General features: G+C 30.5%; 2 protein-coding genes across 5 annotated transcripts; both read left to right on the top strand.

The window, feature by feature from the left end:
* The first annotated feature begins 1,241 nt into the window (after positions 1–1,241).
* On the top strand, positions 1,242–5,427 carry LOC141683779 (O-fucosyltransferase 5-like). 4 transcript variants are annotated; one of them, XM_074488541.1, is made up of 4 exons: positions 1,245–1,380; positions 1,457–2,685; positions 2,981–3,230; positions 5,119–5,427. In XM_074488541.1, exons 2-4 carry the CDS (start codon positions 1,466–1,468, stop codon positions 5,293–5,295), a joined length of 1,647 nt encoding a protein of 548 aa, XP_074344642.1. In that variant the 5' UTR covers positions 1,245–1,380; positions 1,457–1,465; the 3' UTR covers positions 5,296–5,427. The 4 variants fall into 4 exon arrangements, with proteins under 4 accessions (XP_074344641.1, XP_074344642.1, XP_074344643.1 ...); XM_074488542.1 differs by having other exon boundaries at positions 1,249–1,376; XM_074488543.1 differs by having other exon boundaries at positions 1,257–1,376; positions 1,473–2,685.
* A 1,088-nt stretch (positions 5,428–6,515) lies between these two features.
* LOC141682614 (uncharacterized) lies at positions 6,516–12,034 on the top strand. Its single transcript, XM_074487318.1, has 8 exons — positions 6,516–6,880; positions 9,233–9,297; positions 9,391–9,489; positions 9,681–9,728; positions 10,995–11,064; positions 11,285–11,356; positions 11,492–11,617; positions 11,718–12,034. Exons 1-8 carry the CDS (start codon positions 6,659–6,661, stop codon positions 11,859–11,861), a joined length of 846 nt encoding a protein of 281 aa, XP_074343419.1. The 5' UTR covers positions 6,516–6,658; the 3' UTR covers positions 11,862–12,034.
* The last annotated feature ends 5,147 nt before the right edge of the window (positions 12,035–17,181 follow it).

The raw sequence follows: 17,181 nt of genomic DNA, 5'->3' as shown, positions 1-17,181 counted from the left end.
GTAATAGATTTTTGGATTAGTAAATTGCATTTGTATTAATTTCGATTTAGATTTAATAATTCGGAAGTGCAGGCTGTTACAATATCAATTAAGGTATCTTTACAAGTTCAATTATCTTTTTAATAATACTGTTATATTGTTGTTTTCCATAATAAGCGAAATAGGGTTTCACTTGATCGGTTGGTTAACACATTCCTCCTTAAAAGTACGTTAATACCTTGCAAAACAAAGTTGAAAAACATATAATTTAATTAAAAAAATTGAATCATGGATCTTATATACCTACAAATTTTATAATTATTATCCAACTTAATTTTTAATCGCACTCAACTTCCTTCGTACATCTTTTGTTACTTCCAAAATAAATTTTAGTAATTCATATTATAATATAACAAAATAATTAACAAAACAAGAAAAAATTGAAAAAACAATACCAAATCATCCACATACACCACCGCTGTTATTCAAGACTTCCCCACTCTTGTAGCCAAGCCAACTACAAGCTGTAAATTGTAGTAGGATGACTTTTTAATATTTTAACTATATAAATTTTGAAATATTTAATAATATAATACATACAAAATAATACATAAATACTTTCAGTCCATTAATTTTAATAATATATAATAATTGTTTTTTATTTTTTTTTACAAATTTTTAAAATAATAAAATTACAATCAGTCCATGTATCGCACATGTTATATGGTAATAGATAGATAATGGATAGACGTTACATTTACTAAGTGTGATCACTGTTGTAAAAATCGCGAATTGGGGAAAATCGGTCGAACTACTGATTTAAGATTAATTAAAAATTGGGATAAATCGGGAGGATTAATCAGAGTAAAAATCGGATATATTATAATATTAAATTATATTTAATACATTATTACTATTATATTAGTTATTTATTAATAAATATATATTTATTATATTATAATTTCTAGAATTATTCACATTTAAATGAATATAGTATTTTAATTTTAATAAATAATTATATATACTTCAATAAAAAAATTCGTAAGGATTAATCGTATTTCAAAAACCGAATCGTTTAGATACCTTGCAGGAGATTAATCGGTTGAATCGGGAATTTTTACAACACTGAATGATTATTTAAAACTAAGAAAACATCGATAATTATATTTGTATTATTATAAAATTATTTCATTTACTAATGTTATATTTATTTTTCCATTTGGACTACTTAATAAATAGTAAAACATTTAATAAAAGTTTCGTAGATCCTAAGATTAGATTTTAGCAGTCTCAGAATCTTACACACTGGCCTTGAATCAAATGAATTGCAAGAGCTAAAATCACAATAGATGCAGTACGGTTCAGTAATGAGTTTCATTGCAGATCTGCAGTAATGCGTGGGTAATCTTAATTCCTAGATGCTTTACAACTCCTTATAGTTAAGCCACTGTACTTTATCAGTCAGTGTCTGAATCAGATCTTCCTCATGGCAGACAACAACAACCATCACCACCACAAGTTACAATCACAAGAACAAGACGATGAAGAAAACGAAACCGAACAATCCATTCTTATCCGTTCATCCAATTCCTCTCCGTCACATCGCCGCTCCGCCTTTCACATAAACAATCCCTCCTTTAACGCAGCTCGTCGTTGCGTCAACAAGAGGTATCTTTTCGCAATTCTCCTCCCGTTTTTTTTTCTCATTGTTTATTTCACTACCGATCTCAAATCAATATTCTTTCGCTCCTCGCTTTCGGATTCTAATTTCGATAACGTTTCTCGAATGCGCGAGTCTGAACTAAGAGCTATTTCGTTGTTACAGAACCAGCAATTACGTCTTATTAACTTGTTGAATCATACTAGTTTTGTGAATAATTCTGCTTATCTAAATTCCGCGTTGCTTACTCAAATTTCGATTAATAAACAAATTCAACACGCTTTACTTTCCTCACATCAGTTAGGGAATATGTTTAATGATGATAATAGTAGTAATGATACGGATCGGACGTATTTTGGTGCTTGTCCGAAGTTAGATGTGAGATTTGCGGAGAGGAGGAGTATTGAGTGGAAGCCGAGAGAGAATAAGTATTTGTTTGCGATTTGTGTGTCTGGACAAATGTCGAATCATTTGATTTGTTTGGAGAAGCATATGTTTTTTGCTGCGGTACTGAATCGTGTTTTGGTTATTCCGAGTTCTAAAGTTGATTATGAGTTTAGTCATGTATTAGATGTTGAGCATATTAATAAGTGTTTGGGGAGGAAAGTTGTGGTCACGTTTGATGAGTTTGCTGAGACTAAAAAGAATCACTTGCATATAGATAGATTTGTTTGTTATGTTTCCCTGCCTACGGCTTGTTTTGTGGATGAGGATCACTTGAAGAAATTGAAGCCGTTGGGAGTTTCGTATAATAAGCTTGAGACGGCTTGGGTTGAGGATGTTAAGAAGCCTACTGTAAGGACTATTCATGATGTCGCTGCAAAGTTTTCATCAGATGATGATGTTATTGCAATTGGTGATGTATTCTTTGCTGACGTGGAGAGAGAGTGGGTGATGCAGCCAGGTGGTCCTATTGCTCACAAATGCAAGACTCTGATTGAGCCAAGCCGTCTCATTATGCTGACTGCTCAGAGGTTCATCCAAACCTTCCTTGGGGAAGGTTTTACTGCCCTTCATTTTCGTCGACATGGCTTCTTGAAATTTTGGTAAGAGCACTTTCCAACTCTCTTATTTGTGCTTCAATGTTCATATTCAATTTAAATAATGCAAAATGATTTTTAGACATGCTGGCCATTATAATTTTGTGCCAGTATTTGTTAGAAAAGAACTGTTGGCAGTAGTACTGTACTATAGTTGCCTGTAGTGGAAAGTGAGTTTAGCCCACACATGTGCTTGGAATGCTTCTTAATCACTGGGCACAAGTTTAGGGCAATTGTGTAAGTTTGTGACTGTAATTTGCATGGTTGTGCTTGTTGACGTGTTTTTCTATAATAATTTTAGCAATGCGAAAAAGCCAAGTTGCTTTTTCCCTGTACCTCAAGCTGCTGATTGCATCACTAGAGTGGTGGAAAGAGCTAATACTCCTGTGATATATCTCTCCACGGATGCTGCAGAAAGTGAAACTAGTTTATTGCAGTCACTTGTCATTTTGAATGGGAAAACTGTTCCACTCATTAAGCGACCAGCTCGTAATTCGGCAGAAAAGTGGGATGCTTTACTTTACAGGCATGGCCTTCAGGAAGATTCTCAGGTAAAGCATATGATTTGCATCCATGTCAGACTTCTCGATTATTTAGTAAGCGTACACAAATATTTAAATTTTGTTATAGTAGCCTTTTTTGTCAAATTAAAATCTGACAAAAGAATTTGTTGTGCTTTGGGATTATACGCACTCCTTAGTTCATCCCTTATTCCTTATCAAGCATAGTTCCATATTTTCCTTTTTGGTAGTTGAGATATAGTTATGCATTTAAGATTTGATTTGCCGTAGCATATTGTTTATGCAGGTTTATTAACACATTGACCCTTTAAATTTGTCCAAATGGACATATAAACCCTCGAAGAAAATTTGTATACTCCCGTTCCCCTGAAGCTTGTTCGTTGTACATCATGACCTTTTTTTAATATTTTAAGGTTCGCCTCCAAATCTTCCTCTAGAAAGAGAATAGCAAGATCAAACTTTGTCTTTAAAGCTTCTATGATCAAGTGCTTTAGATTAGCTCGGGCTTAACAGCTCCTTACCTAATTACGATCAACTACTGCAGGGGAGAGCTCCTCTTTTATATCAGTTATATCTGCATCTTCCTCATATGTATTTTTTGGATCCACCATCCACTCCCCCCCGCCACGAGGCTGTAAAGAAGATATATCGGCTTCGGCTTAACATTTGGACAATTCCAATCTTACCTCACCGGATTCATAAGTTCCAGTTGAATTTTGGCCGGAAAACAAAGTAAACTTTCAGTTCTTTTGTTTTATAATCACTTTCTCGGCCATTTCAAATATAAGGAGAAAGGACAGGGGACAATGGATATAAATTAAATCAAAATTCATTACTCCACCAAGGGTGTGATGCGTATAGAATTTAAATAAGGGCAAACATAAACGGAAGGGAGGTATGCCTTTTTACTTGAAGGGTTCATGTGTCCAATTGTACATATACTTAATGGCCCAAAGTGTAAAATAACCCTTTTAGAAGTAGCTAAAATGGTTAGCTAAATGATGAACAATTAAAATTTTGTTGAATCCATAAGAGATTTTGCTTCAGCAGGATTAGCTATATTGGTTAGCTATATTCATTAATATTATATTTTTACTATTTTTAGTTAAAATAATTTTAGTTTATATTTGATTAAATATGAGTAAAAATAAAATATATTTATTAAATAGTAATTTTAATATATATTACAATTGAAACATAATAACATATTTATATATGACCAAACACGATTAATAAACATTACTTATATATCTATTACAAAATATATAATTATATTACATTATATTTATATAAATTTGTAATGTATACTAAAATAATTATTAAGTTACAAATATTAAATATAAAATAAGAGTTTTAGAATATATGTATTAAATGTAATATAAATATATGTATGTATTAATGTGTAGTCAAGTTTAAATTAGGCAGAAAGGTGACATGGATCTTTTAACTAATGATTAGATGATCAACAAATATAGAAGACCTGATAGATGATATGTAAAAGTATTGCTAACAGGTGTTATGGTTAGAGGGATACATTTTTTAGCTAATATGTATATGATACTGTCATGACATTTTAGCTAATAGGTGCATCCCCTTGGAGATGCTCTTATATCACATTAAAAGTAGGACAGCTTTTGCTGAATTTTTTGCTTCCCTTTTACAGAGGGTAGAAATTGGAGTGTAAGTAGTATATATCTGGCTATCCTGCTGGTTTAGTAATCTGAGATAATCCATCTTTGATGGAACAGACCGATCTGGATAGTTTGAAAATATCTTGACAGTTGAAACTTAGGGATGACACTGTATTTATTAAGTACTTATCGTCAGCTGACTAATCCTTGCAGATATACAAACAAGTTTTGTGTTCTATTTTTTGGAATTAATAATATTGCTGACAAACTGAATTTTAACATTGAAGGTGGATGCTATGTTGGATAAGACTATCTGTGCTCTGTCTTCTGTTTTCATCGGGTCTTCTGGCTCAACATTTACAGAGGACATTCTTCGGCTTCGGAAGGACTGGGGATCAGCCTCTCAATGTGATGAATATCTATGCGAAAGTGAACAGCCGAGTTTTATTGCTGAAGATGAATGAAAGGGAATGGGGAAACTCTTTGATTAAAAATGTTTGTTTCTCAATTTTTTGGCATGTATGCATTCATTCTAGTGTATTATAATAGAATGTGCATCTGTTATTAATATTGTATATCGTACATTTTGTTCTCTCTTTCTATTGTTTAGTTTTTCTCCAAACAAGTTTATTAATCTGAAGTGTAGAATTAGATGTAAAAGACTAACAAGTATACAATTCATTAGTTTCCTAAAAGATACAACTATTGAAAGATTATATACAAGTACTATTGTAGCATAAAAGTTGGTCCCTGCTGTTTCGTCGGTCCATTGATACTTTTCTTCCACCTCTATGTAAAGCTTAAATACAAACACTTACCGGTTACCGACAAATTCCACAAAACAGTTTCTTGCAAAAAGATTTCTTTATATTACTTGGCCGCAGTCTGGGAGTACTTTGTTTAGGATACCTTGAAATAAGTAATTTTGTATTAAATAAATACTATATAAAATATGAGTTTTTACTAGATGTGTTTCAAATGATTTACTTGTAAGATAGGTACTTGTTAAATTAAATTTTATTTGCTAACTTGTTTCAAAAATATAATTACTTACATGCATTATAAGTTAAAAATAATTTTTAAAATGATAGGTATTGAAATACAAACTATCAGAAAGAAAATTAATTAACAATAAAAAATAAAAAATAATTAATTAACAATAAAAAAATAAAAAAAAGTAGGTTGGATTAGAAGAACATTGTTACTACTTCTAAATAAAAAATAAGCTGGATTAAAATTATGTTGTTATTACTTCTAACTTATCCAATTATGAGTTTTTTTGGTGTTTAGGTTGTGAAACACTTGCTCCATTTAATTCCAAATAATTTTCATCTAAAATTTATGCAATTATTTAATAAAACTGAAAAAAAATTAAGAGAATTTATTAAAAATATTCATGTTTTCAAACTTATTTTCAAAAATACAGTAAATGTTGTTGCATAAGAGTTTGCTAGAAATTGAATATGAGATTGCAAATATATTGCATACAAGGTTTCGACCTATTTTTAAAAATATTTTCTCCAACTTAATAATTTTTGAAAAAATCCCAAAATTTAATTCATGTTTTCCATTTTTAATTACACCAGTTGCACTAAAAAATAAAATGGGCAACCATTAATGAAAACTAGCAATTTGAGTAGCAAATATTAATTTTGTCACACATAAATACAAATCGAGTGCTTTTTAATATGGGTGCTCAGCTCTACTCCTCCCTCACATCACAGCAGTCTTGTTAAATTAAATTAAGAAACATTCAACAAAACCTTTCTTATACACACACATACATATACACGCACATTTCGTAATTAAAATCAAGAAGAATCAAGCATGAAAGCGAGAGTGATAGTGTTTCCAATACGAGGAAGGAACTGGTGCTTTAGCAGATCGGGTGAACCGGCGTCGTCTACAATTTCATCAACAACGCAGCAGCAACATAAATATCATATTCCTTCCTCATTAAAAGACCTGTGGACCAGAATTTACGCTACTCCTGGCAAGAAGTTCACGCCTTCCAATGCGGAACTTGTTATTGATTTCGCCTCTAATAAGGTACTACACGCTTAATCACATTGTTATGTGTCGGAATTAGGATTTCAAAATAGCCGGGGCTAAATTATTCCACTGGTTTTCGGTATTTATATGAATTTTAGTACGGGTTAATGTAAATGTTATAAAATGTTTTACTCATGAATTTTAGTACGGGGTAATGTAAATGTTATAAAATGTTTTACTCAATTTTGAGGCCCGAGCCTTGGCTATACCAGTGATTTAGGTAGGTTTGGCTTAGAAAGAGATATTTGTTATAATTGTTAAACTAAATAGTAAATATTATTATTTCTGATTATTAAATTTTAGGTAACAAAATAAAAGGATACTAATATGTACATGTAATGACAATTGACAGATAAATAAATTGAAGTTACCTTTTTGGGTAATAGTTAGATAAATTTAAATACCCAGACACATACATGTAGGGCTGTATCAAGCCGGGTGTAAATCGAACCGAGTTTAATCGAGCCGAGCAGACTCGCTTAACTAATCGAGCCTTAACCTCAACTCAGACTATTTTAACTTCACAGGTCGAGTCTAGCCGGCTCGTTAAAACGAGCCGATTTTAACGAGTAGGCGATCCGACTTGTTTAGTTTTGCACTTAATCGAGCCGAAACCTCTACCAAGCTGAGTCCACTTAAATGAGTTTCATCCGGGCGAGCTCGCAAGTCTCCCGACTTGAACTACATCTCTACATACATTCTTTATAATGACTCAACCTCTATGCTAAGGTGTGAGGGTATCTACTGAAGTACAATTCTAGAGATGTACTAAAAGCTACATGTATACTATGATGATATTTATTTTCGCATATAAAGTTACAAACTTAACATAGGCACATTTTTTCTACTTGTTGAAAATTAATATAAGAATTAAAACTTTCACTAATAAGCCAGTGAGCCAAACAGGCTCTTGGATTCCGTTTAAGATTGTTTTTCAATACTGCTTTGTTGTGAGAAAGTGTGGCGGTGGAAAAAGTGCTATTACGGAAATGGATGATTGTTTGGTGATATTTTTTGAATGTGCACGTATTTGAGGTATAATAATAAAAACAAAATTTTTTTAGAGGGTTTGATATTAGTTTAATTTGTAGCTTCTTCCTGCAAAAGCCAAAAACCTATGAACCTGCTTGCAGCTTGTAGATCAAAAAGCCCTTTTTAGAAAAGCTGGTTTTCAATTTTAGAAAATAGCTTTTTACTTATTTTTCTCCGCTGAAAGCTTCTTTAAGATCAAAATTCCTTTGAGAAAAGATGATTATGCATTTTAATAAACAGCTTTTTACTTGCTTTGCTGTTGCAAACATCCAGGTCCGGCTTTCATGGTGTGCAAAGTGACCATAAGCACAGGGCCTCCATTTTCTGATGGCCACCAAGATCACATCTGATGTGTATTTAGTTATAACATATAATATGATTATTTTACTATTTTGGGTGAAGGACGAGTTTAGCCTATTTTTTTATAAATTAACAAAAATGACCAATTTCTGAAAAGTTGGCCAACTTTAGCCAATGGGATACCCGACTGTCAGTGGAGTATCCCATATATGAAATATCCAACTACCAGTGAAGTATCTTATACAAGTTGGGATACCCAACTGACAGTGGAGTATTCAATCGGCTAAAACTGGCCATTTTTTTCAGAATGGTCATTTTTGTTAAAAAAATTTAAAAAACGATTATTTTTGTCATTTTTTCCTACTATTTTTGTATTATTGTGTTTATGTGGTCATTCAAGTAACATCAACTGTATCATAATATATATTGATAGAACTCAAATACTAGTTTTAAATTTGAATTATTTTTCTACATTTATTTTTACATGAAGAAGAAACTAATAGATATATTTTTGTTATTACTAATTTAAAAAAGCATAAACAACAAGACTAAATAATATCAATGTACATAAATCAACAAAAGGATCATTTACAACTTGCAAATAAAATAAATTGAACTCCAAAATATTATTAATTTTAAAAATAATTTTTTGCTTACTTTTCTTAAGTAATTGTTTTTTCTTATATTTTCCTTTCTATAACAAAAGTCAAACCTTGCACAACTTATATTTTTAAGGGGATGTTTAGCCGAAATATATATATTTGAAGGGGCCTCATTTTTTTATTTGAACAGGGCCCTCACTAAACATGATAAACAAGGTCTTAACCCCAAACGAATTTGCCATTTGAAATCTTTCTTGAGAATGCTAAAATAAGAAAAGAGAGAGAGTGACTGACCTTAAACTCATTCAGCTAGATAATCTTAATTTTAACTCAGTAAGGTGAGAGAGGGAGTAGAACTTGTTTGTTATTCTAAAATTCTATAACTATCTTTAAGTGATATATGCTATGTGTACAGATGAATAATGCTTGGATTGCCCTCGAAACTGCACCTGCTGGTAGTCTTAAAAACAAGATTCATGGGTATGTCATATTAGTTGTTCATTATATGCCTGTTACATAAAACTACTCCTTGAATAGTTAATAATACTTTCTTTTCCATTCCTGATTTCTTAGTGTGGGACTTAAACTTTTGTCTCGTGTTAAGCCCTCTGAGATCCTCTTGAAATCTATAACAAAAGATGTCACAAATGTTGAAATTATGTATCCTTCAAGGTTGGTTATATCTCCCTCTTATTCGACTACTTAGGAACATGCTTAATTTGTCATAGTGTCAAGTGCCGTTAGTATGTATAAGGAGAATTGCTTTATGTAGTATTTATCTGCACTTCCATTCAAAAGATAAAGTGAATGTTGCCTTATTATACGACTTTTAGTGTCTAGTAACCATCTTGCACTGATTGCAGTTTGAATGCAAGACTCGTGCGCCGAAGGTTACGTCATATCGCCTTGAGGTAACTCTAATCTGTTCAATTTTAATCTGTTTAGAGAGTTTTTTATTATCTGTAAAACAGTTGATAATTTGATATATGTTAGTGTACTGCTAGCTCTTCTTGTTAGTCAAGGCTATTATATCTCTTATTATTAAATTATATATTTAATAAGCCTATTGTCCTTTTTTCCCTTCAAACTTATCTGCGATTTTTTCTACAGCGCAACTAAATTATTTATGCATATCTATACTGGTAAGAAGAGATTTTCGGATGAAGCAACCTGATGTGATTGGCCCTGGGTAGTATGTCTTAAAAACTTAAAGAGCACCTTCCTTCGAAATGACAAGCAATTTTTACCTTGTTATGATCCTGTTATTAGCTAACGCGAGCTAGTTTGATTTCAGTTGTGTGTCGGTAATGTCTCCTAAGTTCTAACAGGCAGTTTATTAAAGTGATTGTGTTCCTCGAACTTCCTTCTGATTGTAGCAGACCAGGAATCCAACTTGATTAAAATGAGTTAAATAAATGTAGGTATATAAGAGGCAAGTATTGTTAAAGTTTATTAGTTTACCCATTTTCTAGGAGAAGGTAAATTTTAAAATTTGTGGCTGTATAGCAGGGTAGTGCTACTAGAGGATGGAGATTAGGCGTCGGTATGGACCTCTGGTGCCTCTTTGTTGTCCCTTTTGTTACTATCAGACCAGTACTGTACTGCAGCTTTTGTGTGAAGCAATTTGGTTTAGATATAGTTTTGGGTGCTGCGTCTCCGTTCATGGACATGCTCATTTAATCTTATAACAGAACCTTTATCTGCAGACATTAGAAATTTAAGGTCAAGGTTCAGGATCTTGAATATTATATTTAAAATAGACCTTTCATAGAGAAAGACATTAACCTATAGAAGATTTGGGTTTTCATGATAAACTTAATTAACATGTTAGTGGTTATGCTACTGTTGTTTTTGTGTAAGTTATTTCTAATAAAAACAATAATATTCAGTATCAACAGCATTCAAAGAAAAATAATGTATAATATTTTATTAAAATGAGTCCATGGTTACTGCATTTCAACAAGTTTGACTGGATACTGTAGGGAAAGGAGAAGCATAATTTCTTCAGTAATGTATTCAGTTACTAACTTTTTTATGGCGACTTATCTGTGAGTCTGATCTGGGAAATTCTGACATTCACTGCAAAAAATGAAATGCAAGAAAATATAACTGTCACAATATTAAGTATAACGTTTGTTACATGACGTGCTAATCTGAAGAAAACAAATTGTTGACAGGGGAACGATTATTCACAAGAAGTACTTCTATGGATCGCTGACCTTGCTTCCACTTACCACCATTTTCACGGTATGTGTGAAATGTGAATTGTGAATTTGTGATGTGTAAAACGTTATTTTATAATTACAGATTCACATTTGATTATGGTCCTTTCTGCTTGGTGCAGTTCATTCTATATATTAGCATGAAATGTCTACTGTAAGGATGTCATAGCTAAAACTATTACACATTCATTTTGAGGGCTTGTGATTTTGAACTTCTGTTGTTAACTTCTGTTTACATCTTATAGGTATTGCCTCTGCCTAACATCCCGTTCTTTTGGATTTTATTCCGCACTTATTCTCACTGGAGGGCTCTACAGGTGTGACATTTTCTTCTGACCCTTAAAGTCTATCCTTGATTTTACGTGGATGCATCAACTAATTCCTCACTATAGTCATTTTCTTTATTTGGTTGAATTCCCTATGTTAATATCTCCTACTTATAATGGTTTTAGGGAAGTACAAAACTTCTTCAACTAGTCTCGGACTCTGGAAACCACACGTCACCTTTAGCTATAACAGCTGAGAAGAGGACCGAGTTCACTGGAAAAAATGATCATAGCTCATTCCATCCTCTATGGGTAGGATTATATCATACATCTTTGAAGAAAGATGCGTCTTTCTTCCATCCACCAATCAATATGTTTAATTGCTAAGTTATTTTTTTTGTTATGGAATCAGGTGTTGCAGCCATCAAAAGAGCTGGAGGAACAAATATCTCGTGGACACGTCAATGACAGTCTCAGCAAGTGTAGTGTATCAAAAATCTGCAAATCCTTTAATTTGAACATAATAGATGTTCTGAAGTATGAGAACTTGTATTAAGAACAGCTGACAGCCATGTTTGTTCCCATAGAAGAACCAGAGAAATTGCAAGTTTTCGATATTTCATTAAATTAGAACAATTAGATTCCATCATTCCTGAACCGTGAAAGATTTTATCTGGTGTACTCAGATGCTACATAAAATTGCAATGATAGTTCTTGTTTTGTTTTTAATTTTTGTCCCACAGATGCAGTAAATATGCGTGGAGACGGTTTAAATAGTGGAACAGACTGTCTTCTATTTTGGAAGTGCTGCAAATTTTTACTCTTGTTACAATAAGTTTAAAAGTTATTTGCAAAATGCATCCCCGTGGTTTGGCCAAAATGGATTTTTTTACTTAACTTTAAATAACTGCACTTTGCATCCTCTTACTATTTCGGCGCGACAAATTGCACCATTTCGTTAAATTTGTTAAAATTCTTAGGGGCATTTTAGGAAATTAAAATATTTAATTATAATTAGATCATTATTTAAGTTTTTTGACCCTATAAATGATACTTTTAGAAAAAATTTAAAGAACGGAAGTTGTAGAGAATAAAAATATCTTCTCGAAATAAAAAGGTTCAAAATTGAAATATTTTTTTATAATTGTTTTTAATAAATTCAATAAGTATATATTTTATTTAATTTTGGCTTCGTAAATTTTTTGATAATTTTGAATGTTATTGTTTTGAAAAGATTTCTTCGTTCTCTATAATTTTCGTTCTTTAAATTTTTTCGAAAAGTATCATTTAGAGGGTCAAAAAACTTAAATAATGATCTAATTATAATTAAATATTTTAATTTCCTAAAATGCCCCTGAGAATTTTAACAAATTTAACGAAAAGGGTGCAATTTGTCGCGCCGAAATAGTAAGGGGATGCAAAGTGCAGTTATCTAAAGTATAGGTAAAAAAATGCATTTTGGCCAAACCAAGGAGATGCATTTTGCAAATAACTCTAAGTTTAATTGTCTGTTTTAAACTGCTACTAGCGCTAAAACCCGTGCAAGGCACGAGTCTATATATAATTTCTCGAACGAATCGAGGCATATACTAAAATAATTTTATAATTAAAATAAGAGAAATGACAATATTTCAAATTTAACTTAAATTTTTATAGTATTTTTAGGACAATATTTTGATAAGAATATGAACGTATGTAAACTTCTATGATTTTAACGAAATAATCATATAATAAATTGGATAAATATTTGAGAGTATATGGTGAACATATGAAACAATCCTATTAGTTTTGGGTAAATATAAAACTTAAGGTTCTTTTATTTTTTTTTCTTTTTAAACATAAAATTTATGATTATATATATGGGTCATTACTCAATGAAGACCAATCCTATTAGTATTGTGTAAAGAAGCATAAGGTTATCTTACTTTTTCTTATACATAAAATCTATGATTACATATCTGGATCATTACGAATAACCCTCTTATATGCAGAATCGTAAAAAACCCTTGATTTTTTTTATTGAATTGCATCACAAATTGTAAAATTTTATTTCAAAAAATATAAAATTCAATGCTAATATAAAATAATAATTATATTTGAATATAATAAAAAATAACAATTAAAATTTGAAAAAAATATTTTAAATTTGATTTTACAGTGGAACAATTTTGAATATGTGTGATGCCACTTTGATTCTCCCGTAAAACCATTTTAAACCTTTTCATTAAATTTTAAAGATTTTTTAAATGAAAAAAAATTGTGTAACTTGGTTTTTTAACTTGGTAATTAAAATTTGTAATCATATATAATAAAAAATGAAATAAATTATGAATTTTATATTTATTAAGTAATAATTATCCACGGTTCTCTATATAAGAGGGTTATCCATGAAGTGCTACCATTTAATCTACCAAAAGAGGGTCAGGTCGTCCGATTGAGATTTTAACTAAATACATAGTTATACATAAATTTTTAAAACCTGAAAAAAATGAGTCACGTAAATAATATAAACTAACATTTTATTTACTTCAAAGTTAAAATAAAAAAATTGGGTTAAAGGAAAATTATAATTTAACTAATAAGATTTTCAAAACAAACTTGAAACTCAATTTACCACAATAGTTATGACATGAAATTCTAAAAAAGAGGCCGGTACTTAGCTAAAACAAATTCATCTCATTTTGCACAAATAAAAAAGATATGAAATATAACATTAATCCCCACAACCGAATGCATAAATCAGATCCAACAATCCATCATAGTTTAGTCCGAAAAGATAGTAATTTGGTACATATTAGTTGTTGAGACTTGTATTTATAAAAACTCCAAATGCTCCTATTCTTATTGACTTGGGACGTTACAAATAATACCCTGTCTTATTGGGTCGACGTTCTTGTCGAGCCCATAAACACACATACAAAACTCGGACAGTGCCTATGCACTTCCAGTCGGATGTAACTCTAATATCATTTATAACATCTAAACCCACCATTGAATGCATACTCGACCTAACAACCCATCATAATTCAATCCGAAAAAGCTAAAAATTTGATACACATTAATTATTTACTTGTATCAATAAAGGTCTCGAATACTCTTTTTTTTCGATTTGGTATGTTAAATGACACCTTTGGAAATATAAGAGAGTTAAAAGGTAACTTCGTAGTCATTTTATTGATTTTCCTTGTCCTTGTCCTTGTCCTTAAATTTAAATTTATTTCTTGTTATATTATTAATTGTGTTTAAATTTTTAGTTTAATTTATTTTTTGTTACAAAATTGTTTTATTAGCCTTTTACAATAAATTATGTATCATTTTCACTATACCAATATTAAAATTATATATTTTAATTAATAGTAAAATTATTTAATTTATTTACTCAAAATTAGAAATGACTTCAACATTCCTATATTTGCTTCATATACTTGAAATAGTAATGCTAGAGGTACAAAAAAAGTTGCAAAAAATTGTTACAAATTGACGTGGTAGGGGTGCTGTGGCATTATGAAATAATTTAATTGATGCTATTAGTGTGAATGTATGAGGTCCATTTACATTTAACCAATAAAAACCTGACACATGTACTTTTGTACATCTAGTATTTTTCTATTTGAAATGATTTTGTAATTGAATAATTCTAAATTAGATTGAGTATGTAACATAATAATCGATCCCTAACCAAGGTTCCATTAATATAATGCAAAATTTCTTCAGAGGAAAATATACATTTTAATTGTATTGTATACACGTGTAATATCTTATTCATGCAAATATATGTTAAATCAACTATACGTTTTGATCCAATTTTTTTTATACATTATCATAATTTTATCTTAATTATATATATTAATTTGATTATGCATATAAATCTATCTAATTATTTAATTCATAACTAATATGTAGCAAAAAACTCAAATTGATATTGGTTAATCCGAGTATGAAATATTTTTAACTCAAACAACCTTAATTTATATTACTTTCTTTTCCAAAAGAATTAGTATATCCATGTTGAATATTGATAAATTATGCGATTTGTTATTTAGTAGAATATAATATTTGTATCATTCCATACTTAATGTAATTAATATATCCGTATTATAAAAGATATTGATATAAGTCATTTATAATATTTTGTGTATCTGCTTATTTTTCGAGGATATGTTCTCCATTATGGTTAAATTTGAAAAAAAAATTCGTTACAAATATGATTTTAAGGTACTTGTATAAACAAATATTATGCCTTATTAAATAAATTATAGGAGTAGATAAGAATTTAATAGAATGTAGGGTACTTGCGAATATTAATAATAAATTTTATTTTTGTTCAAAATGAATGTCTAGCATAAGTGGTTGAGAGTCTCACTTTTGACTTTGAGGTGTTGACGCTACAAGAAAATTGTCCATAGACATCGGTTTTTGGCTGATGTCTATGTTTGGCAACCGATGTTGATGTCGGTGATGTCTATTCTAGACATTGGCCATAACCTGATGTCTTTACTTGCTTAGACATCGTTTTTGGCAAAAAAACTGATGTCCATGCATTGTTTTTTTACAAAAAATGTTAGAAATAAATAATTTAATAAATAAATTACACCTATTAAAACAGATTAAACATATAATGAGCTATGTTTTTTTCCACATAGACATCGAATATTTTCATTTAGGTGATGTAAAATCAGATATTAAACATCGATTTCTTTAGTGAAAGGTGATGTCTATATTGGCACATAGACATCAGTTTTATCCCAAATAAAGTGATGTCTAAAACTGATGTCTATGTTCAATTTAGACTTAAAGATATCAGTCTTTGACATCAGTTGTTTATCTAAAAGCGATGTACATTAACTTTTTTGATATCAATTTTTCTTCTTTAAAAGTGATGTCTATATTGGCACATAGACATCAGTTTTATCCCAAACAAAGTGATGTCTATGTTCAATGAACATGTCAGTCTTTGACATCAGTTTTTTATCTAAAAGCGATATACATTAACTTTTTGACATCACTTTTTCTTCATTAAAATTGATGTACAATTGCTTTTATAACTAACATATATCAAATATACTGAACTTGCACTCAGATAAACTAAAGAAATAATAGGATTTAAATACATGCTTAAATACATAGTCTGGTCCTTTATCACCATCAAAATAAACTGCATCTTACATTGAAAATTTTATTACTCAAATGAATACCCCAAAAAATCAGCTTTCACACTAAAAGAAATAAATAAGTAAACAAGCGCCATAACAACTTAGCTCCAAAAAGAAGTGAAGGAACATGAGTTTTGTGTTTTGACTTAGAATACCCTGCGTTCTTCTTTGAAAGATTAATAGCTTGTACACGTATACTCATATTAGCGCTTTGACATCATGACTATGGCGTTGTATACAGGTGGATCAGACGGTATCTGCACTTTCTTCTGTGTTGGCCTCTTTGAGATCCGATTGAAAGAAAATCTGGTGTTTGGAAGAGGTGGACGACTTTCGCTAGAGCTTTTAATCATCCCCTTCTGCAATTTCAAAATGGTTCAAGATCTTAATAAGTTTTATTTGACAAAAAATGTGAATAACAATAATAATTTTCAAATCTCCAAAGTAATAAAAATAATAATTTTCAAATTTGTGGTCTCTCCTTGAATCCGCTTCTTACTCAATTGGCTTAGCTGCCTAATCTCTTCAATTTACGAAAGGTAAATATCTAACTATAGTTTCAGAAAAGATATGAAAGTAATTCAAAATATTATCATAACCGTGTCAATATATCTACTACAAATGTGTCATGTCTACTCGTATAGTATTTGTTATATTTGAACTCTCGAACCAATATATGTATTAGCATACATGCCCGCAGGATTCTTAAGATTGATATCACAT

This window comes from Apium graveolens, chromosome 9 (genome assembly GCF_009905375.1).
Source record: "Apium graveolens cultivar Ventura chromosome 9, ASM990537v1, whole genome shotgun sequence".
Classification (NCBI taxonomy): Eukaryota; Viridiplantae; Streptophyta; class Magnoliopsida; order Apiales; family Apiaceae; genus Apium; species Apium graveolens.
Note: the sequence above shows the minus strand (reverse complement) of the source record. Positions and strands in the feature narration are given on the sequence as shown.